The 27,501-nt window shown below is 42.4% G+C and overlaps 1 protein-coding gene and 1 pseudogene across 1 annotated transcript in view; both read left to right on the top strand.

Moving 5' to 3' along the window:
* P5CR (pyrroline-5- carboxylate (P5C) reductase) overlaps positions 1 to 27,501 on the top strand; it is a 52,136-nt gene that overhangs the window by 12,561 nt on the left and 12,074 nt on the right. The window contains exons 2-6 of the mRNA XM_087378011.1: positions 5,734 to 5,782; positions 5,909 to 6,000; positions 6,155 to 6,227; positions 6,413 to 6,533; positions 6,675 to 6,780. Of these exons, the coding sequence (XP_087234137.1) occupies positions 5,734 to 5,782; positions 5,909 to 6,000; positions 6,155 to 6,227; positions 6,413 to 6,533; positions 6,675 to 6,780 (441 nt within the window). The remainder of the gene's footprint in view (positions 1 to 5,733; positions 5,783 to 5,908; positions 6,001 to 6,154; positions 6,228 to 6,412; positions 6,534 to 6,674; positions 6,781 to 27,501) is intronic.
* Positions 12,649 to 13,944, top strand: LOC147899582 (uncharacterized; annotated as a pseudogene).

Genomic DNA, 27,501 nt, shown 5'->3' with positions numbered 1-27,501 from the left:
ACCTAAGGAGCTAGAGAGGTTCTGCTGCATCATCCAAAAGGAGGGAGAAGAAAAGTGACGAAATTTTCATGTGTGGAATGAAGGGGAGAGGCCTTCTTTTATAGGCTCAGCCCCCCCCTTAGGCCTAGAGTGGAAGGTGGACACTTGTCCTAGATTTTTGGTGGGTTGCAGTCCCAAAGAGGACAGCCCACAACCTGCCCCAAATCTACCAGATTTGGCGCCAAACACTTGGCCTGCATGCCCTGCCATTTGCCATGCGTTCAGCATGAGGTGGACATTGCCACTCCTACTTCTCTCGAAGACACCATCAACATCGCCTTGAAGGTGGAGAAGAAACAATCTTTCTCCAACAAGCGGAATGGCAGCAACAACAAGCGGAAGTCCCAGGGAACCTCTTCCAAGGAACAAAAGGGTAAGGAGATAGCAAAGGATGCATCAAAAGAGCAAAAGTCAGCCAGCCAGCCTCCTTCGAAGAAAGCAGCCCGCACTTTCAGCTCATTGTCTCCACAACAGAAGCAAAAGTATTACTCCGAAGGGCGGTGTTTCAAGTGTGATGATCGAGGCCACAACTTCTACGAATGCCCTCAAGCTGCCAAAAACAGCAGCAATAAAGAAGCAGCCCTCAAAAAGCCAGTTTTGGTAGTTAACAAGGTGGAAGCACCTCCAGAAAAGGGAGCTGTAAGCGACACCCATAGTTTGTTGAAAACATGGGGTCAGGTAAAGGATCAATCCGCTTTGTTTTTGTTCAATAGTGGAGCTACTCACAACTTTATTTCTCATGAGATGGCACAGAACCTTGGGATAGCCCCAGAGGATAAAGGAGAAGCCTTGGAGGCAAGTGCAGTCTTCAAGAACCAAGAAGAGAAGGTGTACCCCATCATCGGCAAGCTTCGGGTACACATCCAGGTGGCACCACTTCAAGGATCAGATGTAATTCTCGGCATGCCCTGGCATAAGCAAGTCAACCCCCGAATCGATTATGTGAAGAATATTCTAACCCTCCAACATAAGGGTAGAGATGTGAGCATTACAGCGGGAGTTTCAGGAAACACCATTCCTATGGTAGGTCATGCACGATCTCCCAATTTGCTTAAGAAAGGAGTATGTTCTTTTCTAGTGTTTGTACACGATAAGCAACCAAGTGAAGAAAAGTCAGATCCTCTCACAAAAGAAAGATTAGATTTCCTTCAGGAATTCTCTAGTTGCTTCTCTTAGGAACTTCCTAGTCACCTCTCTCCTGAGAGACCAGAGGATCACAAAATTGACATAGTTCCAGGGTCTTCACTTCCAAATAGACCCCCATATAGAGTTAGTCAATTTCAATAAGATGAAATCTTCAAGCAAGTCCAAGAACTCTTGGACAAGGGATTGATCCAACCCAGTAGTTCTTCTTTTTGCTCTCCTGTCTTACTAGTCCAAAAGAAGGATAAAACCTTCAGGATAAGGATGTGCATAGACTATAGAGCCTTTAACAAACAGACAGTTAAGAATCGTTTCCCAATTCCTCATATAGACGATATCTTTGATCGTTTAGGAGGATTTGAAATTTTCAGCCGCATAGATATTAAGAGTGGCTACCATCAGGTACGAGTTGTACCTGAGGACATTCATAAAATAGCCTTTCGAACCACATTTGGGCTGTATGAATATATGGTAATGCCATTTGGCCTTACTAATGCCCCAGCCACGTTCAATCGACTGATGGAACGGTTGTTCAGGAACTATAGACAGTTCACTGCCGTCTTCTTTGATGACATCCTCATTTTCAGCAAGAATGAGGAAGAGCATAAGGAACATCTAAAGATTGTATTTCAAATCTTAGCTGAAAATGCTCTTCACATCAATGAGAAGAAAAGTGAGTTCTTTCTTCCTAAGATTCACTATCTTGGTCACATTATCTCACGAGAAGGTGTCTGTATGGACCCAGCCAAGATACAGACAATTGTAGAGTGGCCTGACTTGAAGAATGCCCATGAGGTAAGGTCTTTTCTAGGCCTATGCTCATATTACCGAAGGTTTATTTGGCATTTTGCTGAACTTGCAGCCCCTCTACATGATCTCACTAAGAAAAATCTGAAGTTCAGATGGACCCAAAAAGAAAAGGACTCTTTTAATGCTCTAAAGCATGCCCTGACTACAGCTCCTGTACTTATCATTCCTGACTTAAGGAAACCATTCCTAGTAGCAGCTGATGCCAGTGGCGATTGCCTTGGGGCTTCTCTTACCCAGGATGGTCATGCTGTGGCCTTTGAAAGCCGACGGCTAAGAGATGCTGAACTTCATTATGATATCTATGAAAAAGAACTCTTAGCTGTAATTCATGCTCTCAAACATTGGAAACATTATCTTTTAGGGATATATTTTCTTGAAAAAACTGATCATGAAAGTCTTAAATATTTTCTAACTCAACCTCTGATCAGAGAGAGACATATGAAATGGTCTACCTTTCTGCAATCATTTCATTTTCAGGCTGATGCCCTTTCTCGTAGACCACAGCTTCACCATATTTCAGTTCCCTATCATGATGAGCTAACAGCCCTCAAAGAATTCTATGAGGGAGATGCTGATTTTGCTCAGCCATGGCATGATTTGGGTGATAGTAGATCGATTCAGCAAGCAAGCCCACTTCATTCCTTGCAGAAAGAATCTCAAGGCACCTGAAGCTGCCCATTTATTTATTAGACACATCTTTAGACACCACGGCATGCCCAAGTCTATAGTATCAGATAGAGACTCAAAGTTCACTAGTAACTTCTGGCAGGCTTTGTTTGAGAACCTTGGAACTCTTCTAAGTTTCTCCTCAGCTTTTCATCCTCAAACGGATGGCCAAATTGAAGTTACGAATAGTACACTCTTGGATTTGCTGAAATTTTATGTGCATGACCAGCAAACCTTTTGGGAGAAATTCCTTCCTCTTGTGGAGTTTGCTTATAACAACACAATTCATTCCTCCATTGGAAAAGCTCCTTTCGAAATTGTATATGGTAGATCTTTACCAACTCCACTCATGCAAACAAAAGAGAAAATCTTTGCCGCTGATCAATTCGTGGAGGATTATGACTCTGCTTATGCCACAATTCGAGCAGCCATTCAAAAGGCACAGGAGAAACAAAGAGCAGCTGCAAATAAAGACGGAGGGCGTTTGCAGTGAAAGAAGGCCAATGGGTCTTATTGAAATTTGAGAAAGCCTGGTTAAAAACCAAAGTGGACAAAAAGCGCATCTACTTCAAGCTATCCTTTCGATATTATGGTCCTTTTCAGGTATTGCAGGTAATAAATGATGTCTTAGTCCGATTGAGACTTCCAGAGCATTGGAAGATCCACAACGTCTTCCACGTAAGCTTGGTGAAACCCTTCATTGGGGAACCACCTCAAGAGCCCACACTGGACGATGCACTTGAAGTAGAGGACACTGAGATCTTGTTGATCCCAGAGCAAATTATTTTGCATAACTTCACTATGGGACGTCGAGGGACGACTCGCAAAATGTACCTTTTGAAGTTTAGAGGGCTCCCATCCACCGATGCCCAATGGGTGGATAGAGCTACATTTCAGGAGTGTCCTAAAATCCTGGATGCTTATGAGGAAGCATTTCAGTTGCGGACAACCGAATGAAAGACGGAGGGAATGTCATCCTGCTTCAACATGTATCCACTTGCTTGGTACTATTTCTTTTTGTTTTTCAATAGTATGCTTATTAAGAAATGAAATGTTTTTCTACTGTTTAGTTACGGATAATGGGGACTAGGTCTAGCATTTGAGGGTGGACCCCCTTGCTTGGGGTTATGGGCATTAGTGACCCACAAGAGTGATGGCCTCTCTTTGAGAGGGACATCTAGAAACCACACCCCACCTGAGTACCCAAACATGGGACCAATCAAATGCACAGATTGCATACCGACCTAGGAACCATTCAAGAGAATATTCCTTGAGGTTTGGGTGTGGGCCTGGCAGCATGCCAAGAGTAATGGAGATACAAGATAAGACGACAAACAAATGAGCTCAGTATGGCTCAATTATGACCTTAGAGTACGTCAATAGATAGTCTAAGCTGTTAGGAACCCGTGGGTGCGATCAGAATTAAATTCTGACAACTTTGAAATTTTAGGGTTTTTGGGAGTGACGTGGCAGCTGACACGTGGCAGACTACCACATGGAATCTGAGCTGGCAGGTCAGTCCACCTGTCCCACACATGTGGCAGCATGCATGGCAAATGGCAGGGCATGCAGGCCAAGTGTTTGGCCCCAAATATGGTAGATTTGGGGCAGGTTGTACCAAAAATCTGGAACAAGTGTCCACCTTCCACTCTAGGCCTAAGGGGGGGGCTGAGCCTATAAAAGAAGGCCTCTCCCCTTCATTCCACACATGAAAATTTCGTCACTTTTCTTCTCCCTCCTTTTGGATGATGCAGCAGAACCTCTCCAGCTCCTTGGGTGCAGCCAGCTTCTCCTCAGGCCATTCTCTCACCTCAGCAGCACTTTCTCTCTCTACAGTTCCAGCCCCTCCTCTCCAGAAATCTGCCCCCTCTCAGCTCTTCTGGAACAGTAGCAGCATCCTCTCTCCTTCACCTAGCCTGGAGCAGCCACAGCCCCTTTCTCTCTCCTGCTGCAGTCTTTCTCTCTCTACTGCAGAATTTCTCTCTCTACTGTTCCAGCCCATTTCCCTTGCAGAAATCTGCCTTTCTGTGCACCTCTGGAACAGCAGCAGCTCCTCTCTTACATCTCCTCCCTTGGGATCAGCATTGGCACTCTCTCTCTACAGCTATCACTCCATAAAAGCTTTCTCTCTCTAGCCTACAGGCTGTTTTTCTAAGCTGTTCTCATTCCAGCCCCATTTCCACACTCTCCTCACCCAAGGTAGCTTCAGAGGCATCAAGGACTTCATCTACAAAAGGGTCAAGTCACGAAGGGAGCCTGTATTGTCAAGTTTATCTCATTTACAGCACTATTTCATGTTGTTTCTACTATCTTTCTAGAAACTAGTGCTTGTCTCTAACGTTGGATGTAAGTGGTGATTGTTGCAGGCTTCTTCCTTGTGGATTGGGTTAAGCCAAGAGTTGAAACCTGAGCTTGGAGTCCTCCTTTTTGTTGTCTACCTTGTACATATGCTCTTGAGTCTTGTATCTAGGTCCTAGGTTTTCACTGAGTTCATCAGTTTGGAAGGTGCATTGCACCTTGGTCTTGTATCTCCATTTTCAAGAATAAAGTGAGCCTGGATAAGGGGGGGGGGGGTCTTGGCCCTTCAATCATATTGCATTTTCCAATGATGTCACTTTGTGTTTAAGCTGTATAAGTCTTAATTCCAGCTTAATTGCAAACTCTTAAGTTCAAGTATATGTGTTTGGCAACTCGCAATCATCTCATTCATTGGAGTTGGGATGTTCGGATTTTGGTCTGCAAAATCCGTTGTCTGAATTGATAGAAAGCACCGAGTAGTTTACATACAGAAAAGAGAGACCTAGCAGGGGCATCCATTCTTCTGCAGTGTACGGAGCAAATTACTCCTTTGGAAGCTGACCTTGCTTACCCCGAATTTGCCCTGTAAGCAGTTATTGAGGCACTTAAATTTGCGTTGTAGCCCTAGCTACAGGTTTATCTGATTTCTTACCTTTTCATTGAATTTGTGCTGATACTAGTTTAATAAGAAATTTTTGTTTTTCTGAAGAAGTATATGTTTTTTTGAAAGAAAAGTGAATATAGAGATTGGTGGAAAACTGATTGCTTTTCTGGCAGGTTGTTGACAATAGTGATGTTCTGATACTTGCTGTGAAACCTCAAGTCGGTAAGTTAATGTCATTCTCCTTCAATCTTTTAGTTTTCTTGTAGAAGAGTTTGTGAGCTTGTATCTAATGGTGATCTTTTTAAATGTAGAAAGGATTTATAATCTGCTTGGATGGTTCCCTTGCAGTTCAGAAAGTTCTTTTGGATCTGAAGGCACATTTTACGAAGGAAAAGCTGTTAGTATCAATTGCAGCTGGGGTCACCATACGAAAGTTGCAGGTGGCTCATCGCATAATTCCTGTTTCCATGTTTTATCTTCAATCCATCCTCCTTTTGCTCTTTGACTCATGCCTAACCCGACCAAAACAATCTACTCTAGCCCAAGCTTCTTAGTTTATATAATTTATGCACGTATGCTTTTATCTCGGACCAGGGATGGGCGGGAGATGCACGGGTTGTGAGGGTTATGCCCAATACTCCTTGTCTTGTAGGGGAAGCAGCAGCAGGCAAAATTCATAAACCTTTTAGTTCGCCTTTTGAAAATCAATTTTTATAAAAAATAAGAATTCAGAAGTGATTATACATCAGACATTGGTGGATACTGGTAGGTGTAGTTCTGGAAGGTTTCATGAAAGTCTTGGGGAATTCTCTGTTTGCTTACAGGGCTTTAACTAGTTTTATATATTTGCAGTAATGAGTCTAGGTGATCAAGCAACCCAGCAAGACTCACTTATGGTCAAGACACTTTTTGAAGCCGTTGGAGATATTCATGTAGCAGATGAGAAATTACTAAATGCTGTGACAGGCTTGAGGCATGTATTAGAAACATCTGTTGATTATCCTAACGATTTTTGGTCAGAGGGCCTTTTAATAGTGACTAGAGAAGTGGACATCGGCAATGCTGCTGTGTATTTGCAATCAGTCTTTACTTATTGGTGTCTGGTCTTCTGCAGTGGGAGTGGGCCAGCATATATATATCTTGCAATTGAGGCCCTAGCAGATGGTGGTGTGGCAGCAGGGTTGCCAAGGGATCTCTCCCTAGCACTGGCCTCCCAAACAGTATTTTTCTAATTGCCCTATCCCAACTTGTTCTCAATGCTAGCTATCTTTGTGTGTGGATTTTAGGCATAACACCTAATTTTGACATTTGTTACTTAATAGGATGCAAAATTGAATTTGTTTATATTGAGCTTCTTGAGAGATTTTGCAATGGCACTTTGCCTTAGCATAATATCAAATAAACCAAACACACTATTCCTCTATATGTGAGACTGTTGAAAGTGCCTGCAGGCCAGGCCTTACAGAAACACACAAGCTGCTGACAGGTTTCCCTGAAGCCTGCCTGTTCTTGCTCCAAGATGAAACACTATTTATGTTCAGCCAGACATTAACTCTGGATGTTTGTAGGTTGAGTCTTGTTCTTGCTCCAAGATAACACTATTTATGTTCAGCCAGACATTAGCTCTGGATGTTTGTAGGTTGAGTCTGCTGCCCCCTATCACAAGATTGCAACCAAGATATGCCAGTCACTGCCTCCCAGACATATCTTTGGGCATGGGGGATGGTGTGGGGATTGGAGTGACCTAGGTGGTCTCCTGGTGCACCACTGGCTCCTTGCTGACCAAACAATATAAGGAACCTCCCTTTACCTCGAGCTGGAAAGCCTGCTTCCGTGTGAGAGCCAGGCTGTCATCCTCTAGATGAACTGTCACCAAGTTGTAAATACTCCAAAGTCAAAGTTTCAGTTGACCATTTATTTGATTATAATTAAAGAGTCTTTCATTTATTTAATTATGTTCAGAAAGCTATCTTTAATTGGTCAAAGTATTGGCTTTGGTCAAAGATACTTAACCCCGGTTAAGTAAGCCTAATCCCGGTTAGGAAGACTTGGCTTAGGCCAAGATGGTTCTATGGTTAACCAAAGAACCAAAGCGCTGACTTTAGTCAGAGAGTGAACTTCAGTCAACGATACTTGGCTTACGCCAAGAGGGTTAACTTCGGTTAGCCACGACATGCCACTCGGTCGACCAGAGAAATTGTTTTATGTTATGTACACATGTATTGCTTGGAGAGGACGCCCACAGTGACTAGGAATAGTCCACAGATTATTATTTGCATGCAAATCGCTGACCATTAACGGGTGTTATGGTTGTGCTTTAGTTAATGACTGTAGCTACCAAGAGGGACCGAAGGCCTAAGCGATATGGAGTCTAGCAGGTGACCAGGAGTGGTTTGCGGGACCCTGTGCTACAAAGATCCCAGAATTTGCCCTTTGAGGCATGTAATTAAGGCTAGTCTAGGATTTGGACAAATTCTGCCCTTTGAGGCATGTAATTAAGGCTAGTCTAGGATTTGGACAAGTGGCATGTTGCCAAGAAAGTATGAGCTTGTGAGCTCTTTGTAAAAAGGATGTACGTACGTTTTGTTTTTCAGCTTGGAGCTGAAGCTTGTAAACACGTTTTTTGATCAATAAAATGTTTCGGGGAGGTCCATCCCGACACGTTGTCCTGGGCCCTAGTGGTGTTTCCATAGAGAGGGAGAGTTAGAGAATGAGATTGTCTGTGGGAAGAGAGAGCTGTGAGTAAAGAATCTGCACTTCTCTATTGCTACGTGAAGACAATTGCGAAGCTTTCCCTTGCTACACAAAGCCAATCGAGCTGTTTTCTGTTTCTGCGTGAAGCCAATTGAGTTCCAGGTGCCGTGGATGACCATTGACGATCAAACAGTGTTCTTGCTCCCCATCCAGGCGCTTCATCGTTGCTCCTATCCAGGTGTCAATTGGTTACGCCTAGCCTGTTGGCGACTGCAAGCGTGGTGATCATGTGTTTGCTAACGGAAAACCCAGAGGCTTGAATTGGTGTCGCAAGAAGGCAGCGCTGGCTTCCGGTGGGATTGTGCGATCCTTGAGTGCGGCTCTTGCGCAGGTGGTTAGATCCGGTGACGCTGATGGGGTGTTGTATACTAGACGTTGACGGAAGGTGTTTTTTTTGACAGAAGTTGTACGGGATCAAAGTGAGCAATCGGGGAGAGCAAAGCTCCGGGGACAGAGATCAGAATCTCTTGTTGCTCCGCCCGAAAAGTGGCGTGAGCGTTGAGATCCTTTGCTATAGAGGCATCTAATTGCTGCATCCAAATATTCAGCTTCCCGGATGCTCAAGCTTGTCTCGTGACCCTACGCCAAGAGACACGACATGAAGATTCCGCCTGTCAAAGGCTTTTGATTCCAGGGTAACGTGGTGCCACACGTGCATGATGACATGGCGCACACGTGTGTAGTGAGGTGGCACTGATGCCGATGTGGCGACCATACGTACAGTGATATGTGGTGCTGATGTGGGAGCTAGTCCACCTGATGACGTGACACTGATTGAGGGACACGAAGATGCAGACGTGGTGGTTGACATGTGCCAAGCTGACATGGCAGTTAGCTGAGCTGGCAGGACCTGTGGCTAGCTGAACCCTGGTCAATTGACTCTGGTTAAAGCCTAACCAGATCAGAGAGAGTTAGTCCGATTAGCCTAACCAGATTGTGGCGAGTTAGTCAACAGCCAGTTACCAAAAAAAAAAAGTTTTACCTGTCATAGTAGAGCTTGATTGTCAGTATCTATCAGAAAAACAATAGAAAATCAAAACTTGCATAAGATTACAAATGCATGCTTATGAGTAGAGAAAAGAGGGGTCAGATGCATTTTTGAATGCTTTTTGTAGTATCAGAAAAAGGGGTACAGACCTTGACAGCCAGTTGTTGGCATAAGTGTGTGGATTTAAAAACACCTCTTGCTGAGGTTTTTCTAGTGGAAAGATAAAGGGCTGTTTGCATTAATTTACCCCACTCAGTGTGAGAGTTGGCAAATTTGGGGCTAAGTTTGCAGAGAATGGCTTCACAGCAGGATGCCATGCCCTCCCATGAGGAGAGTGCCAGGAATGACCAGGTCATGCAAGAGCAGAGTGTGTAGTCAAAGACTGAGGCGACTTACAGATATTTACGGGCACAGCTCATGGAAGCTGGAAGGGATCCATTGTTTCGTAGGCTGGTAAATCCTCATGCAGAGGAAGAGTAGTAGACAGTTTCTTTTGGGGCAACCCAGAAGGTGACAGATCCCTGGATACAGTTCCTGTTCTTCCTGTAGATGATATTTCGAAGAAGAGCACGAAACCTCGAAATGAGGACAGCAAAAAGAGGAAAGCAGGTAGCCAGGAAGGGAGTACACCTTCCAAGAAGGAGGCTAAGCATCATCATAGCTCTTCAAGTCCTTCTTCCAACCTCCTCATTCTCATCGTCGTCTTCTTCTGGATCATCGAAGCCAAAGCATAAGAAGAAGAAGAAGTCAGGTAAGAAAGCAAACACTAAGGAGTTCAAAGAAGGTGGAAAGTCTGTCAGGTTTGCTACATTTAATGGCCCATATGGCCAGTATGAAAAAGCCATTCAGTTCACTAGGCAGTTTGATGCAGCTTTTGGCACTGAGAATTTATCAGAATCCTCCAAGCTGCGCATGGTTAGTTTACATCTGACAGCAACAGCTAGTGCAACAATTTATGTCCAAGTAGTTAAGAGACCATATCCTTGTTGCCTGCGACAGTTTGCATATGGATGCAAGAGATATAGTAGAGGCCTACAACCAGAAATTTTGGGATGTGTACTTGCAGATTACTCGCTTCAAGAAGGTCTCAAAGAAGACCCAGGTAAGAAAGTAGAGGTTTGGTCTCACTCCAAAGATACAGGCTGTGGTTAATACCCAGCAACACAAGGGCATACAAGATATCATGCATGCAGCCACTGTGGCAAGCTTAATGTACATGTAGGATCCCACCACTGTGCCTTCTCTTTTGCGGGGACAGCAGATAAGAAAAAGCCAGCCACACCTCAGTCTGAGAAAAAGGAGTTTCCCAAGGCTCAAAAGAGGGAATTTCAGCCTCAGAAGCTGAGGGGAAACCAAGTACCAAAAGCCCTTAAAGGTAAATCTCAGTTTTCCCCTGAGCAAATAGCAATTCTTCGCAAAGAGGGGAAATGTTTTAGGTGTGGGAAGGATGGGCATATGGCTGCCCAGTGCCCCGAGAAACATTTGGCTTCTAAGGAGCAGAGAAAGCCACCAGGACAGCAAAAGCCAATGGTAGGAGGAATTTTGGACGTTTTGGGCAGAGTGACAAATCCAGAGGAAAGGGAGTTGCTGCTTCCTTGGGGCAAGATAAGAGACTAGCAGGCGCTCATATTGTTTGGTCTCGGGGCTACAGATAACTTCATCTAAGAGGATTTAGCCTTGAAGCTGGGGATAAAGACGGAGGAGTTGGACAGGGCCCTGGATGCTGGCCAGATGTTTTGTGGTGACCCTGTGCCAGTTACTCCCTTGGTAGGGAAGCTCCGTCTTCATGTATAGAACTATGTGGATCAGAAGGATTTCTTCATCTCCCCATTAAAACACCACGATGTGTTTTTGGATATGCCTTGGTTCCATCGCAAGGCAGTGAAGCTAACCCTTCCTGAGAGAGTGCTTGAGTTTGTACATAGGGGTACAACGCAGCGTGTGGTTGCCAGGAATAGAGAGGAGACCATCCCCATTCTATCTAATGTTTCAGTTGGAAAAGCAATAAAGTCTGCAGTTTCAGCATATACGGTTTTTGTTAAAGAAAGAGATGTTGAAATGCATGCTGAAATGAATGAGTCAGATAAAGATAAATTTCAGTTTCTTGTAAACTTTAAAGATTGTTTTTTTGACGCTTTGCCAGGGGAGTTACCCCTTGAGAGACCTAAGGATCATGGCACAGAGCTTATTCTTGACAATGAGCCACCTAATAGGCCCCCATACAGAGTTAGTGCAACTCAGCGAGAAGAAATCATGGCCCAAGTGCAGGACTTGTTGTCCAAGGTGCTGATTCAGCCCAGCTCCTTTGCTTTTTGTTCCCTTGTACTTCTTGTACAGAAAAAAGATGATTCATTTCGTATGTGCGTTGACTATCGCGCACTGAACAAGATGACCATCAAGAACAGATTCCCGATTCCGCGCATCGATGATGTGTTGGACTAGTTAAATGGAGCCTCAGTTTTCAGTAGGATAGGCTTAAAGAGTGGTTATCACCAAGTCATGATACAACCACCACAGGATGTGCACAAGACAATGTTTTGCACTACTTTTGGGCTATATGAGTATCTGGTAAAGGATTCTCTCCCTTATTATGTGAGAATAATTTGGAAGCATCCAATAGTAGGTTGGAAGTATGCAAAAACTTTAGAACAAAAGGATTTCAACTATGGAGAGAGAGGTAAAAGGCTTTCAGAGCATTCTAAATCTTCTATCGTTAGAGAACCTTCTACTGATGCTGATTTAGGACATGTCGTCACAGCTGATGCCTCAATTTTGCTTTCTAGTAACTAAAGAGACCTTTTTATGAAAGGCACGAAATTTCGATTGTACTCTTTTAAAGAGTCATGCCCATTGCCTTTTAAAAGCTATTGATAAGGGAATCTCAAAGTTTGCTTTGCAATTAGAAGAATGCTTAGGAGTTCAAAATATCTTATCAGAATGGAAAGGGAAGATTTTGAAGAAAGTTGCTTTGAAACTAAAAGAAGTCCCTTCTTTTAATTGCTCAAAGCAAAGTAACCATCTTTCTAAAGAAGATGACCTCTTCTTCGAAAATTCCATAGGAAATTTGTCATTTCTTATATGGACAAATGTTTCAATAACTTCGTTTTTATTTATAAAAAGTTTTACTTAGAATGTCTTTTGAGAGAAATGAACTCATCTGCCAAAATTTACGTCCCTGCCTTAGTTTCTCAAAAGGATTTGATCTCAAAATACCAGAATTTTTGCCAGTCTTTTGGGTTGGTTTGCTTGTGCTGCTTGGAAGTTTCACAAAACTCCAAAAAAGGTAGCTGCTTGTGAGACTACTTTCCCGGATGTCTCTAAATGGCTAAACTACTGCTCCAAAGCCATGTTGCCTAGTGTCCATGAACTTTGGAGGGACTTATTAAAGGAGGTAGATGTCCCCTCGCACTCAAGTTGGATTTTAAATGACTTTGTAGGAGTGATTCCGGTTATAAAATTTTTTAATTCCTCAGGAAAAAGAGTCTCCTATTCTCCTTCAAACCTATGATTTTACTACACTTTACACAAAGATCGAGCTGGAAGACTTGAAGTTTAGAATAAAAAAGCTAGTGGCTGAAGTTTTCAAGCTGAGATTTGACAAAGATAGATGCAAAGTTCTAAAGGTTGAGAAAATAGCTTTATGCTTTAACATTTTGTGGCTAAACAATAAAGATCATGACATCGGTTCTAAAAAGAAAAGAAACACAAAGGTAGTAAGTGTTGAAGATGTTTGCTCTTAGATAGATTTTCTTTTAGATAATCTTTGCATCACAATAGGTGATTCTTTGTTTCAATAAATTATAGGAATCCCCATGGGTACTAATTGTGCCGTCTTTTTAGCAAACTTTTATCTTTTCACTTATGAATTTGAGTTTATGCAACGTCTTATTTCTATCAATATCTACCCTATCATTTTACATAAGCTTAGCCAAGTTAGGCGTTTTATAGATGATTTATTTGTACCAGATGTTCCCGACTTTCAAGACTTTATGTACGAAGTTGCTTGTGCTTTTGGAGAAGGAATCTATCCTCATGACTCTTGTGAACTAAACTGCACTTCAAGAGGGAATTCTTATGTTTTCTTAGATCTTAGACTTTCTCAATTTACCATAGGATTAGAGGTTGATATATACGATAAACATGAACAACTTGAATATAGTAGTTTACACATTATAAAAATGCCTCACATTGATTCAAACGTTTTTGATTTGGCAAAATATGGAGTCATTTCTTCCCAATTCCATAGATTTTCCCGCCTTTGTACAACTAAGTAGTCTTTTAGCACTTAATGTAGTGATTTGATCACTTCACTATTACACAAGAGGTATAATTCAAGGAAATTAATGAAAAAAGTATGCATAATCTTGGATATGAAGTCTTTTATCTATGGTGTATTGGCCTTAGGTATGTTTAGAATGATTGAACATAAGCTAAAAACAAAAAGCGGGGAGCTGAATAGCCCATTTTTCTTTTAGTTTCAAAAGAGAGTTTGATTGAGTATGCTTGTGCTTTCTAAGTTAGGAATGTATGCTTCTGCCCTTATAGACAGTTCATAGGTACCTTCTTCGATGACATCATTGTCTTCTCTAAGTTTGAAGAAGAGCACAAGGAACATCTTTCTACTGTTTTCCAAGAGCTGTGAAATCACCAGCTCTATGCAAACAGCAAGAAGAGTGAATTCTTTCTGGAAGAGATCCATTATTTGAGGCCTATAATATCCAAAGATGGGATACAGATGGATACGGCAAAGATCCAAGCCATTCAAGAATGGCCAGAGCTGAAGACTATGCATGAAGTCCGTAGTTTCCTAGGCTTGTGTTCTTACTACATAAGATTTATCAGGCATTTTGCGGATATAGCTGCTCCACTTCACGACCTAACCAAGAAAAATGCAGCTTTCAGATGGGATACTCCACAGAAGAAAGCATTCACTACACTCAAAGAGAAGCTGACTACACAGAGCCAATTCTAATAGTTCCTGATTTGTATCAGCCATTTGATGGATTGTGATGCATGTTGGGACTGCATTGCACTAGAATGCTCATGTAGTGGCCTACGAGAGTCGGAGACCTTGGGATGTCGAGAGATATTTGGGAATCTACGAGAAAGAATTGTTGGCTGTGATTCATGCCCTCTATACATGGAAGCATTATCTTTTGGGTGTAGACTTTACAGTTAAGATTGATCACCAAAGTCGGAGATATTTCTTGACTCAGACGAAGCTCTTCGAGAAGCACATGAAATGGGCAAATATGCAGCAACAGGACTGCTCCTAACTGACAGTAAACTCCCCTAAATTTGGTAGAATATGCAGGAAAGTTAGAGTAGTGAAGTACCTTATGTTTTAGGAAAAAGGTAGGAGAGGAAGATCATGGGCTGGATCTTCAACAGGGACTTGTGAGGGGCTGCACAAGGACAGGAGGAAGTCAATCCTTTTTAGAATTCAGCTGAGTATTGAACTCTTGCTGTAATTTCTATTTCAGTAATGAAGTACAAGTCATGAATGAATTGCTAGGTACAACTAGAGCCCTTATATAGGTATGGCCTAGGGCAGTACAATGCAGTATTGCTTATGGGATTACCTCCTAGGATGCCACGTGGCAACTTATGGTATCCCCTAAAAAAAGAAGAAAACACTTACAAGCCAATAAAGGCCTTTTCTACTAACTTTTAGCCTAAGTAAAAAGTAACCCTCTGTTACAATGCTCCCTCCTCAAATAGAAAATTTGTCCTCAAATATGAAAAGGCTGTAACCTGGACATACAACGCTCCTTGTAAACCTGAACAGCTCAATTCTGGTCATATCAACTGAACAATGAAGTTTCTCAGTCAAATACCTCCCTGTAGGCATGCTGATCTGTAAATGGATCATATAATATTCCCAAGAAATCAAGCAATTGGGTGGAAGAGCTATGCTGTCCAATATAACAGATCTGATCATATAATCCAGTGTGAGACATGCTGATCTAAGAAAGGATAGTGAATGCTGGCTGCAGCATGTCCATGTATGCTATATAGCAAGAGAAAATCAAATCTGCTCATAAAGACTAATTTTGGCCATAGAATTCAGCTAAGCAATTGAGGGTACTGCTCCATAATTGTAGATGGCTGCCAAGAAGACTCCTCATCAGGTAGACCTCTCCATTTGATAAGATATTCCATGTAGGACTTGTTCCTCAACACACGATCTCTAAATGCAAGGATCTTCTCAGGTATATACTCAATTTGGCCCTCTTCATCCATAGGAGGTAGCTCTTCCATAACTTGCTCCTTAGGCCCCAAATACTTCTTGAGCAGTGATACATGGAATACTTTGTGTAGTCTAGAGGATGGTGGGAGCTCCAACTCATAAGCCACTTCCCCAACTTTCCTCAAAACCTTGTAAGGTCCATAATACCTATGAGCAAGTTTAACATTGGTATTACCTTTCAAAGAAGCATGCCTAGACTTATGTAATCTGAGAAATACATAATTCCCTTCTTCAAAATGAAGATCTCTCCTATGCTCGTCAGCATAATCCTTCATCCTTGCTTGGGCCCTTACCATATTATCTTTACATCGCTGTAATAGAGCAGTCATGTGAGCCAAATCATCCTTGGCTTGCTGGCTTGTCAATGCTTGATCAATAATGGTCGATGGAACATGAGCTTTACAGCCAAACATGGCTTCAAAAGGGCTCATACCAATTGAAGTATGCTTGGTGGTATTATAACAAAATTCAGCTAGATGCAACCATTGATCCCACGATGCTTGGGTCTCAAAGCAAAAATGCCTTAGATACTCTTCCAACCAGCGGTTAACCCTCTGTGTTTGCCCATCAGTTTGAGGGTGATCTGTTGTACCTGGGGTAAGAAGTGTTCCCATGGAACTGAAAAGCTCTTGCCAAAAATGCCCCATGAACTTAGCATCACAATCACTCACAATCTCCTGAGGAAGTCCATGTAATTTAAACACATTCTCAATGAATTGCTTAGCCACCTTGGAAGCTGTAAATTGGGTCTTAGTAGGAATGAAGTGGGCAGCTTTAGTAAGTCTATCAACAACCACAAAGATACTGTTCCAACCCTTAGAGGTCACTGGTAGACCTGTAATAAAGTCCATGCTGATATGTGTCCATTTACCTTGAGGTATATGTAGAGGTTGTAGTAGACCAGCTGGCCTCAAATTCAACTCCCTGTTTTGTTGATAGGGTTTACAGCTTTGAACATAAGCAAGAACATCCTTCCAAAGCCCCTTCCAGTAAAAACTCTGATTTACCTTATCATACGTCTTGTTGAGGCCTATATGCCCAGCCATAGGAGATGAGTGAAATTCCTGCAAGATTAGCAGCTTATAGGAGGAATTTTCAGTAAGAAATATTCTATCATTATACCACAAGAGTCCATTGTGCAACTTGAAATTGGGATATTGCTGATAGTCAAGATCTTGCAAGTCTTGGAACATAGCAGCTGCTTGAGGATCATTGAGATACTCTTCTTGAATGCCATGGATCCAATCTTTATAAACCTCAGTAATAGATGATAAAGTACAAGCCCATATCCTGGAAAGAGAATCTGCCACAATATTTCTTTGCCCATCTTGTAATCTATGTCAAAGTCATAGTTTTGCACAATGGATAGCCATCTCCTTTGCTTGGGTGATAAAGAAGACTGAGATAGAAAATATCCGAGAGTCTTATGATCAGTCTTGACCTTGAAATGGCTGCCATAAATGTAGTGGTGCCACTTTTTGATTGCATGAAGTATTGCCAACATATCTTGGTCATAAATATGGAAACTTGACGCTTTGTCATCCCATTTCTGACTTTCAAAGGCAATAACTCCTTGACTCTGCTTTAGGACAGCTCCAATGCCCCTTCCACTAGCATCAGCCTCAATTATAAAAGGTTGAGAGAAATCAGGACATACCAAGATAGGCGCTGAAGTTAATGCCTCCTTTAATGCTTCAAAGCTCTTATTGGCACTATCAGACCATTGGAAAGCATTCTTTTTTAGAAGATCAGTGAGAGGAGCTGCCAATTTGGCAAAATGCCTTACAAATTTTCTATAAAATGATGCTAGACTAAGGAACTCTCTCAGCTGGTTCATATTCTGAGGTATAGGCCAATCCTTTATACACTTTACCTTGCTGGGATCCACTTTAATGCCACTACTGCTGACAATATGGCCCAAATATTCCACTTCTTCAGCCATGAAAGTGCATCCTCATCATCATCAAGGCCTTCATTCACACAGTCCTGATATTCATGAAATTCAGATTCTGTTGCAGAAGTATTAGGAGATAAATCCTCATCAATCTCTAGAATCAAGCTCAACTTTGCTCCTGTTTTTGCTTTGCACACATTCCTATGTTCAGGGGTCCACTTCTCACCACAAAGGTAGCACAAATTCTTCCTCTTCCTGTCATCAACAATTGCTTGAGATAACTGCTTAACCAACTTGTTTCTTTTATCACTCAGATCATCCTTTGGAGTGGTTTTAAAGGATGACTTTACATCTGTAGCCTTGTAAGCCTTAGGTTGTCCCATGCCACTGCCATACACTGTGGGGAACCTAGAAATAGAAGAAGTTGTAGCAGGTGCAGGAAGTTTGCTTTCATCATTGGAAACCCCTTTGACCATAGGCTTAGTTCCAAAGTGACCAATACCCAAAGTCTTCTCCTTCCCATTGTATTTGGGTTCATAAAGCTCTGCCAACTGCATGGCCTCTTTAAGAGAATTGGGCTTTTGGGCTGCAACATCTGAAGCAATACTAGGGTGCAAACCATGGATGAACTTGAGCATTCTAACTCTTTCATCAATACCATAAACAAACAGAGCCAATTTTCAAAACTGTTTGATATAAATTTGATCCTTGTTGAGTAAGTACTAAGATCATACCACTTACAAATATATTGATCCCTAGTAAAAGGAGATATAAAAGTTTTAAGCATTTCAGCCTTGAATTCATCCCAAGCATTAAAAGTTAACCCTTCTTGCTGTAGATGCCTCCACCAAGAGTGGGCATAATCTTCCAGATGAAGAACAACAAATCTGATTTTACCTTGATCACCCTTTGGATATAGAAGGAAGTAGTCATCCATCTTGCTGAGCCATTCCTCCAATTCCTCAGGAGAGGTAGAATCACCTTTGAATTTAGGAAGTATAATCTTGTCTTTCATATCTTTGTCTTGATGAACATGTCCTTTTGGTTCAATAGATTTAACTGTTTGTATATGTTGCTGGAATGTCATTGCTGCCCTAAGGTCTGCTGGTAGCAACTTATACTCATGGAATTTTTGACACAACTCTTCAGCTGCTGAACTGTTATTATTAGGAGTCTTACCATGTGCTGAATCCTTATCCAAATGAGTTGTTATTCCCGGGCAGAAGCCATAAAACCAACCGGTTCAGTTACATGTATAGGATGATCATCATCATCATCTGAACTTGAGTCTCCATCAATTTGGGGATCCACAGGTCTCTTCCCATCATACATTTGGCTTCTTTTGAACTGGTCCAACCTTTTATTAAAAGTGGCAGACATGTTCTGCATCCTTTGGTCAATCCTCTGATTATTGGTCTTAATCTCATTAGTTAGCTCCTTGAATATCTGTAGCATTGGGTCCATACAACTCTTTATGATCTGCTCTTGGTTAAGGGATGTTTGTACTTGAGGAGTTGCTGCCAAATTCCCTTGAACATTGCCAACATGAGGATCATTGGGCTCAGAAACTACAGTCAGATCATCAATTGCTTCCTTCTGTGAGATGGAATCAAGGATACCCATTGTCTACTTACTAGCTTGACTAGTAGACCTCTTTACAGGCATCTTTAATGACTCGAATCAAGAGTAAATGCACTGTCTTAAGCCCTAATCAAGAATAGCTAAACTTCCAAGGAGTAGCAGACTGTTGCAATCCTTTTGCACACTGTATAAACCAATCTGTATGGAGACCTATGTAGGACTAAGCTATAGACAAAAGCGCCGTTCGGCAATATACTACTGTACCAAACTGCCAGTGAACAGTCAGGTCACTGTCCATGTCACTGAACTCTAGTGTAATCCTTCTTCATTTGACACAAAGCTTTGTGGAGTGGTTCCAGCATTTAGAACGACACCTCAGCAACAGCCACGAATAATTTTGAAGAGATATGTAGACAGATCGTTTACTAGGCAGCGTACGCGTCAATTCCAAACAAGAAAATCGGGAAAGATCCCATGCAACAGACCTGTATCTTGCTGGGACTAGGTGTGGAAGTTCCAAAAGCAAAGGCGACTCCTTGGAGGAAGGCAAATCAGAAACCGGAATTGTCAGCTCCTAGATCGTCACAGATCTTCTTGGCCAGCAGTCGAATTCCTTCATAACTCCTCCATCGAAGCTCGGATCTCCACCAAACTTTGAGGGCAGACATTGGAGCTTAGTGCGATCAATTCAAGCCATATCTGACTTAATTTGGTGCATCGAAGCATCAGATCGTTAATTTCTTCACATTCTTGCGCCAGAGAGAAAAAACCCTCAATGTTGACTCAATCCTCCATCCTTTTAGGAATCTCACACATAGAAATGATCAGGGAAGCAAGGGCTTTCCACTGATGTAAGAAGCCCCAAATTCTGAGCACTTCGAAAATCAGGGTTTCTCAGAGCCTGCCATGTGGCAGCTCACAACAGAGAGCACTTCTGGTGTTGAAATTTTGCAGAGAGGTAGGCCCTAGGCTCAAGAGTAGATGTTCCAAATTTCAAAGTGATTGGACAAAGAATTTCCCACAAATTCCCACGAAAAGTGCTATGATACCAATGCAACAGGACTGCTCCTAACTGACAGTAAACTCCCCTAAATTTGGTAGAATATGCAGGAAAGTTAAAGAAGTGAAGTACCTTATGTTTTAGGGAAAAGGTAGGAGAGGAAGTTCATGGGCTGAATCTTCAACAGGGACTTGTGAGGGGCTGCACAAGGACAAGAGGAAGTCAATCCTTTTTAGAATTTAGCTGAGTATTGAACTCTTGCTGTAATTTCTATTTCAGTAATGAAGTACAAGTCATGAATGAATTGCCAGGTACAACTAGAGCCCTTACATAGGTATGACCCAGGGCAGTACAAAGCAGTATTGCTTATGGGATTACCTCCTAGGATGCCACATGGCAACTTATGGTATCCCCTAAAAAAAGAAGAAAACACTTACAAGCCAATAAAGGCCTTTCTACTAACTTTTAGCCTAAGTAAAAAGTAACCCTCTGTTACATATGCTGTCAATGTATCATTTTCAGATTGTCCACACTCCGGGAGCTCAAAACAGAGTGACAGATGCCTTGTCTCGAAGACCCCAGGTGGACAATGTAACTATTGGTTATCATAGGGATCTAGAAGACATGAGGGGGCAATATGTTAATGATGCAGATTTTGGTGAGATTTTACAGCAAGTGCAAGAGGGGCAGTCCACCAGTCACTATTCCCTGAAAGATGGGTATCTCATGAAAGATGACTACTTATGCATCACCCAAGAGATGAGGCAAAAGATCTTGAAGGAATGTCATGAACCTCCATATGCTGGGCATAGGGAATTAGAGCTACATTTCAAGCATCAGAGAGATATTTCTATTGGCCAGCGATGCGGAAAGATATACATCAGTTTGTTACAGAATGCCTTACCTGTCAGAAGGTCAAATATGACAGACCAAAGGCACCTGGCCTACTTATGCCTCTTCCCGTGCTCCAGGCACCATGGAAAAGTATCGCAATGGACTTCATCTTTTATCTGCCAAGATCAAAGTCAAGGAATGATGGGATTTGGACTATCATTGATAGATTCAACAAGCAAGCTCATTTCATTTCGGTACACAAAACTATAAAGGTAGAGCATATGGCTAAGATTTTCATGGCATAGATGTTTAAGCACCATGGTATGCCTAAGTCCATTGTCAGTGACCGAGACCCCAGAATGACCAGGTTATTCTAGAGAGTCCTCTTCAATAATATGGGGACAAATTTGAATTTTTATTCTTCTTTCCATCCCCAGACATATATTTAAAGCGAAGTAGCAAATTCTAAAGTTTGGATTTATTGAAATGCTACGTGGGTGACCAAAGTTGAGACTGGGAAAGTACCTACCATAGGTGGAGTTTGCATATAATAATATAGTTCATAGCTCCACAGGGAAAGCATCCTTCGAGGTCATCTATGGGAAGGTGATTCTACCACCTATCCTGAGGGCCAAAGATGGAATATTTGTAGTTGATCAGGTTGTTAGGGACCTCCAGACAGCTTTTAGAACCGTGACAAGTGCCATGGGAGGAGGGCTCCCATCTTTTCCAGCCATGAGTTGTGGGGGATTCCTTCATGTGCTGCCAATCAAAATTAGGAGATCTTTTGTGGGTTATAACTAGACCAAAAGCAGGTCTAGAAAAGCCTGGACCAAAGATCGAGCTGAAAGTTATGAAGTTTAGAATCAAAAAGCTAAGTTTTCTAGTTGAGATTTGACAAAGATAGATGCAAAGTGCTAAAACTTGAGAAAACAACTTTATGTTTTGACTTCTTGTGGCTAAATAATAAGGATCATGACATCGATTCTAAAAAGAAAAGATACATTAATGTTGTAAGTGTTGAAGATGTTTGCTCTTGGATAGATTTTCTTTTAGAGAAAATATTTACATCACAAGAGGTGATTCTTTGTTTCAACAGATTATAGGAATCCCCATGGGCACTAATTGTGCTGTCTTTTGAGCAAGCTTTTATCTTTTCACTTATGAATTAGAGTTTATGCGATTTCTTGGAAGGAACTATATGACGTATGGGCTTCTCAGTGGATCTTAGGTGTTTCTTCTATTTACCACTCAGCTCAGAGTCATGTCCTCAATTGGAGTTATGAGTGCCAGTTGGCATCAATGATGGGGTTGGGTCCAAGCGTTGGATGCTTCAAAAGGGGTCAGTCAGGACACTCAATGTATGGGTGCCGTTAGGATAAGGGGGTGAGTCTATGTATATGAGCTGTGGGATCATTTACATAGATACTTCCAGTTGGGATACCGGGACCTTGAGTAGTAGGCCTAGGCCTAGTTTGGTGGACTTCCGTGGGACTCGAGAGTCTCGATTGGAGAGTAGACTTTGGACAAGTATAGGCCTTCATGATTCATATCTAGACTTCTGGTAAGATTTAAGTCGATGCCTGTTAGAATTATTATTATATTCTAGCAGTGACCAATGTAATGTAATAAGTAGGTTAGGGTCACTTTTTCCTCCATTTAGAGGTTTTTTCCCCTAACCACAGTCAATTCAATAACTACGGTTAGTGAAGGACAAGGTTTTGTCACTCAGACAAAACCTTGTCACTCAGACAAAACCTATCCCACTTCTTGTACTACTCACTTCATCTATTGCAAGCACAACGTTCAGCCCTCTTGCTCCCACTCTTTCTCTAACATTTGGTATGAGAGCAGCACGATTCTGCTCTTTGCTTCCTTGCTCGCCAGCTCCCCCAAGCTCCCATCCGTACAAGTCCTATGGATTGATTCCGTACATCTGGCATACGTTCTGTACACTCGCCGTACTGCTCCCGTACACTCATCGTACTGCTCACGTACACTCGTCGTACTACTCCCGTACACCAGTCGTATTGCTTCCGTACAGCGCCGTACTACTAACGTACACATGTCGTCAGTACTTTCGTACAGTCTTGTCCGTACTTTCGTACTCTTCCCGCACAGTTTCTTCCATACGTTTCTTTGGGCATCTATACAGTGTAGCGTGTGTGCCTTACGTACACTTTTGTTATAGGGCCTTCAGTGCAAGCTTTATCCTTGCAGGTACCCTAGCAATTTGTTTTTTGGCAGGCATTGTTTGCAGATAGCCAGTGTTTGGCTTAGATCTTGCAAAAATTTGGGGCATTCCATTTTTGTGGGCAGACATTGCAGTTGGGTTGCAGGTTGTCCAAGAAATTGGGGCTTTTGCAATTACACTGCAATTTTGCAGTGAAATTTGGGGCTTTTGCAGACAGAGTGCAATTTGTGCAACATTTGGGGCTTTCAGACCATTTGCCCTCTTTTGTATGCAATCTCCCACAAGAAATTGGGGCTTTTGCATTTGAGTTGCAATTTTGCAAGAAAAAGAGCATTTTGGAAGTTTGCAAACAGTTTTGGACTCAGTACGAGTCAAATTGCAGACTTTTGCCATTTTTTGCAGATTCTATTTGCAGATTTTTGGGCATTGAGCAGAGCTTTGTGGTGCATTTTGAGCCTTTGACAGGTTGTGACAGAATTTGTCACTTTGGGCATATTTTTCTTTGCAGATTTTACTTGTGCATTTCATATCCCAGGAAGGGATTTCACTTGGTCAGTCTCTGTATTTTTTGAGATTATCTAAGTGATAAATGGCTCAGAACAACTCAAATGAGGTGTTCGGGGTTCTCACACAGGAGGATAAGTTGGATGGCACCAACTACTCCTTGTGGAGTTTCATGGTTCGCAATATCTTGGTTGGCAGACATCTTTGGGATTATGTCAATGGAGATAAAGAAAGACCAGATACAACGCCTATACCTATCACTCCTACTGCTGGAGGCAAGGGAAGAGGTACAAATACAGCACAGGTGATTGGAGCAGCCGCTCCAGGAGCTCCCATAGCAGAGCAGAAAAGATGGGACTCTAGAGATGCACAAGCTCTTTTAGTAATTTCTCTTTCTGTCAAGAGGTTCATTATACCTCATATTCGGTCATGCAAGACATCTATGGCAGCTTGGGAGATACTTGAAAGTATGTTTGCAGGAAGAAATGATGCCAGGGTTTCCTTTTTGAAGTGAGAACTTTCTCATACAAATATGGAAGAGGGAGATTCCATGAATTCTCACCTCACAAAGCTTCAGGACCTCAGGGAACAATTGTTGAATATTGATGAAGTCATTCCGGATTCAGAGATGATCACCACCACTCTGAACTCTCTTCCTGAGTCCTATCTCGGTTTCCACACCTCGTTGAATCTGTCATTGAGGGGGGGCAGCAATCCTCTCTCCTTTCACGAGTTGGTAGGACTTTTGTTGCAGGAGGAACAAACACACAGAAATAAGGCAACCCGGGCCGGCGAGCATGCTATGCTCTCCAAGTTCAAACCCAAGGGTAAAGGGCAGCATAAACCACATGCCAATCAGCTCACACATCAGCATAAAGCTGATTCTGGACAGCCTTCGTATAAGGCACAGGGTGATACAAATAAGCAGAAAAAGAAGGGCATCTGTCATTATTGCAAGAAGCCAGGTCAGGTCATTATATTGGAGAGTGCAAGAAACGCATAGCCAAAGAGAAGAAAAGGGATTCCGGTATGGCTGTGTCTGATGCATCAGTTTCACATTCTCATGACGGAGGAGATGTTGCAGCCAACTTGGTTGAAGAGCACTATGCCTTTCTGTCTTGCACTTCAGATTTTTCAGTGGGTAGTTCAGATACTACAACCACTAATGATGATGATCTATATGCTTTCTTAACTTGCAGTTACGATCCTTCAAAGGATGAATGCTCTTTTAGTGTTGATGAGACACTAGGGTTGACAGAAGTTTGAAGGTACCAGGAGTTGGTAGAAGACAGCTTTGTAAGGCGACAGGTTTTCATATCTAGGCAGTACATTAGCTGCTAAAAGACAACTTTGTAAGCTGGCAGAAGTCCACTACGAAAACAAGCGAGACTTGATTTAGCATTGTGTGATTCTTGGGCTTTATATTTTCTCATTGTGAGAGTGTTGGCTTGAGGAAGCAACCTCCATCTTTGTTTTCTACCACTCCACACTTCACCAAGACATGCTGTTGACTATCTAACCCAATAGGTAAGTAGCGCATTTGGTATTCATCTAGGAGTAGGGCAGACTCCCCCCTTCCATTAAATGAAACCTTTTGCGTCATGCGCCCTGTCATAAAAGGCACATCCTTTCACGAGGGGACTATTATGAGGTAATTAGGGGGGTGTCTTGGGTTAGGAAACAAACACGTCAGCATTTTATCCCCTTGGCAGAAGGGTGATTGCTTGGGATTTATCCCATTTTTTGTTGCAGGTTTTGTGACAAGCTGAAGTGTCATTTTTTTTTTGGTGTATGCCAAGTGGTTTATGCATATTAACTCAGTGCAATACCTCATCTGAGGTGGGAGAAGTGATCAGTACAGCCAGTACAGCAGTGTTTACAGCAGTGTTTTGTGTTTTGTCAGCTGATGATGCACTGTTAAAGCACTTGTGGAACAGCTGCAGTATTCTGGATTTACTGTTTATGCCTATTTGAGCACGGTACAGTGTGTCAGAAGGTACAGTGATTGCAGGGACATTTACTGTTTTGCTGCAGATTTTCCTGACAGTAAAAAACAGCACTATTGTGAGTGCTCCTGGCTCTTGATAGAGCAGGTTTTTTCTGAGAAATCAGAATTTTTATTCAGTCTTTTTTACTTCCAGGGAGTCAGATACTTTCCTTATCTGATATGGCATCAGGGGGAAGTGAATCTTCAATTCTGAACATAAAGAAACTGGAAGGAGCACACAATTATGCATTATGGGCAGAACAGTGCTTGAATGTACTTCTGTTAAAGAAGATTTCTAAGCCCATAAGGGTGAAGGGTGTCAAGCCATCTGACATGGCAGCTGATGACTGGGAAGAGCTTGATTTGTCCGCAAGGGCAGCTATCATGCTCACTATTTCTGATACTCTTGTGTTCAATGTTCAGGCTGAAAAGACCTCTTATGGCCTATGGCAGAGGCTAGAAGAGTTGTATGCCCAAAAGAGCTCAGCCAGTAAGGTTTATTGGTTGAAGAAGCTGGTTGATCTTCGCATGAAGGAAGGTACAGCTATGACCTCACACTTGAGTGAGTTCAATGCCATCTTTACACAGCTTATTGCACAGGGATTGAACCTTGATGAGGAGTTCAAGGCTACTTTCTTGTTGTGTACCCTCCCTGAGAGTTGGGACACTTTCAAGACCACCCTGTCAAATTCGAATGTCACTCTTATGTATGCTGATGTAGAGAGCTCTCTCCTTATGGAGGAGATGAGCAGGAAGAATAATGCGAGCAGCAAGTCTTCAAATGCCTTGCAGGTACAGGATAGAGACAGGACTCAGCAGAAGGGGAGATCTGCTAGTAAGTCCAAATCCCGCAGTCAGTCCCGTGGTAAAAAGGATATTGAATGCTTTTACTGTGGCAAGAAGGGACATGTGATGTCTAAGTGCTTCAAGTTCATACGGGATCAGAAAGCCAAGAAGGCTGAAACAAAGGATGCAGGCAATGGAAGCAAAGGCAAAGGCAAGGCCAAGGCAGATGACTTGGATGCAGTGAATGTTGCAGCAGAGGATAGTGACAGTGACATACATGATGTTTTATGCTCTTTTGCTGTAATTGCACATACTTTGGTTATTGATGGCCATGACATGCACACCTGGCTCTTAGATTCAGGTGCTTCTTTTCATGTTACTCCTCATAGGGAGTGGTTTACTTCCTACACAGGTACTCATGGAGTTGTTCATCTTGGGAACAACTATGCATGTCAGATTGCAGGGATTGGCAATATACAGATAGTATTTCCTGATGGACGCATATTCATGCTTGATGGTGTCCGCCATGTGCCGCAAATCAAGAAAAATCTGATTAGCACTGGCTTGTTGGATGACAGTGGTCACCACACCACATTTGGGGATTCCAAATGGGTGATTACTGATGGCCAGGTTGTAGTGGCTGAGGGTTATAAGAGTGATACCTTGTACCCTCTTTATGTTTCCAGTGTGGGTAATCATGTTGTTGCCATAACCGAGCTGCCAAAGGTTTCATTGTGGCATAGCCGGTTAGGACACATGTCTGTTAAAGGAATGCAAGAACTGTCACGTTTGGGTTATCTGCCGTCTCTTTCTTTTTCAGATTTGCCTACTTGTGATCATTGCATATTTGGCAAGCATTCTGTGACTCCTCATAAGAGGAGAACTCCCCAGAATAGAGCACCGCTTGATCTAGTGCACACTGATTTGTGTGAGATGCCACAGTTATCACTAGGGGGTGCAAAATATATTATTACTTTCATTGATGTGCCACACGCAAAGTGTGGGTCTATTTCTTGAAGCATAAGGACGATGCCTTAGATGCTTTCAAGAGGTTTGTCGCTCAAGTTGAGAATCGGACAGGTCGTAGGCTGAAATGCCTCAGATCCGATAATGGGGGTGAGTATGTGTCACATGCTTTTGTGCAGTTTTGCGAAGCTAAGGGCATCAAA

This window comes from Dipteris shenzhenensis, chromosome 8 (genome assembly GCF_047967505.1).
Source record: "Dipteris shenzhenensis isolate YYH24624 ecotype China chromosome 8, Dip_SZ_1.0, whole genome shotgun sequence".
Taxonomy (NCBI): domain Eukaryota; kingdom Viridiplantae; phylum Streptophyta; class Polypodiopsida; order Gleicheniales; family Dipteridaceae; genus Dipteris; species Dipteris shenzhenensis.
Note: the sequence above shows the minus strand (reverse complement) of the source record. Positions and strands in the feature narration are given on the sequence as shown.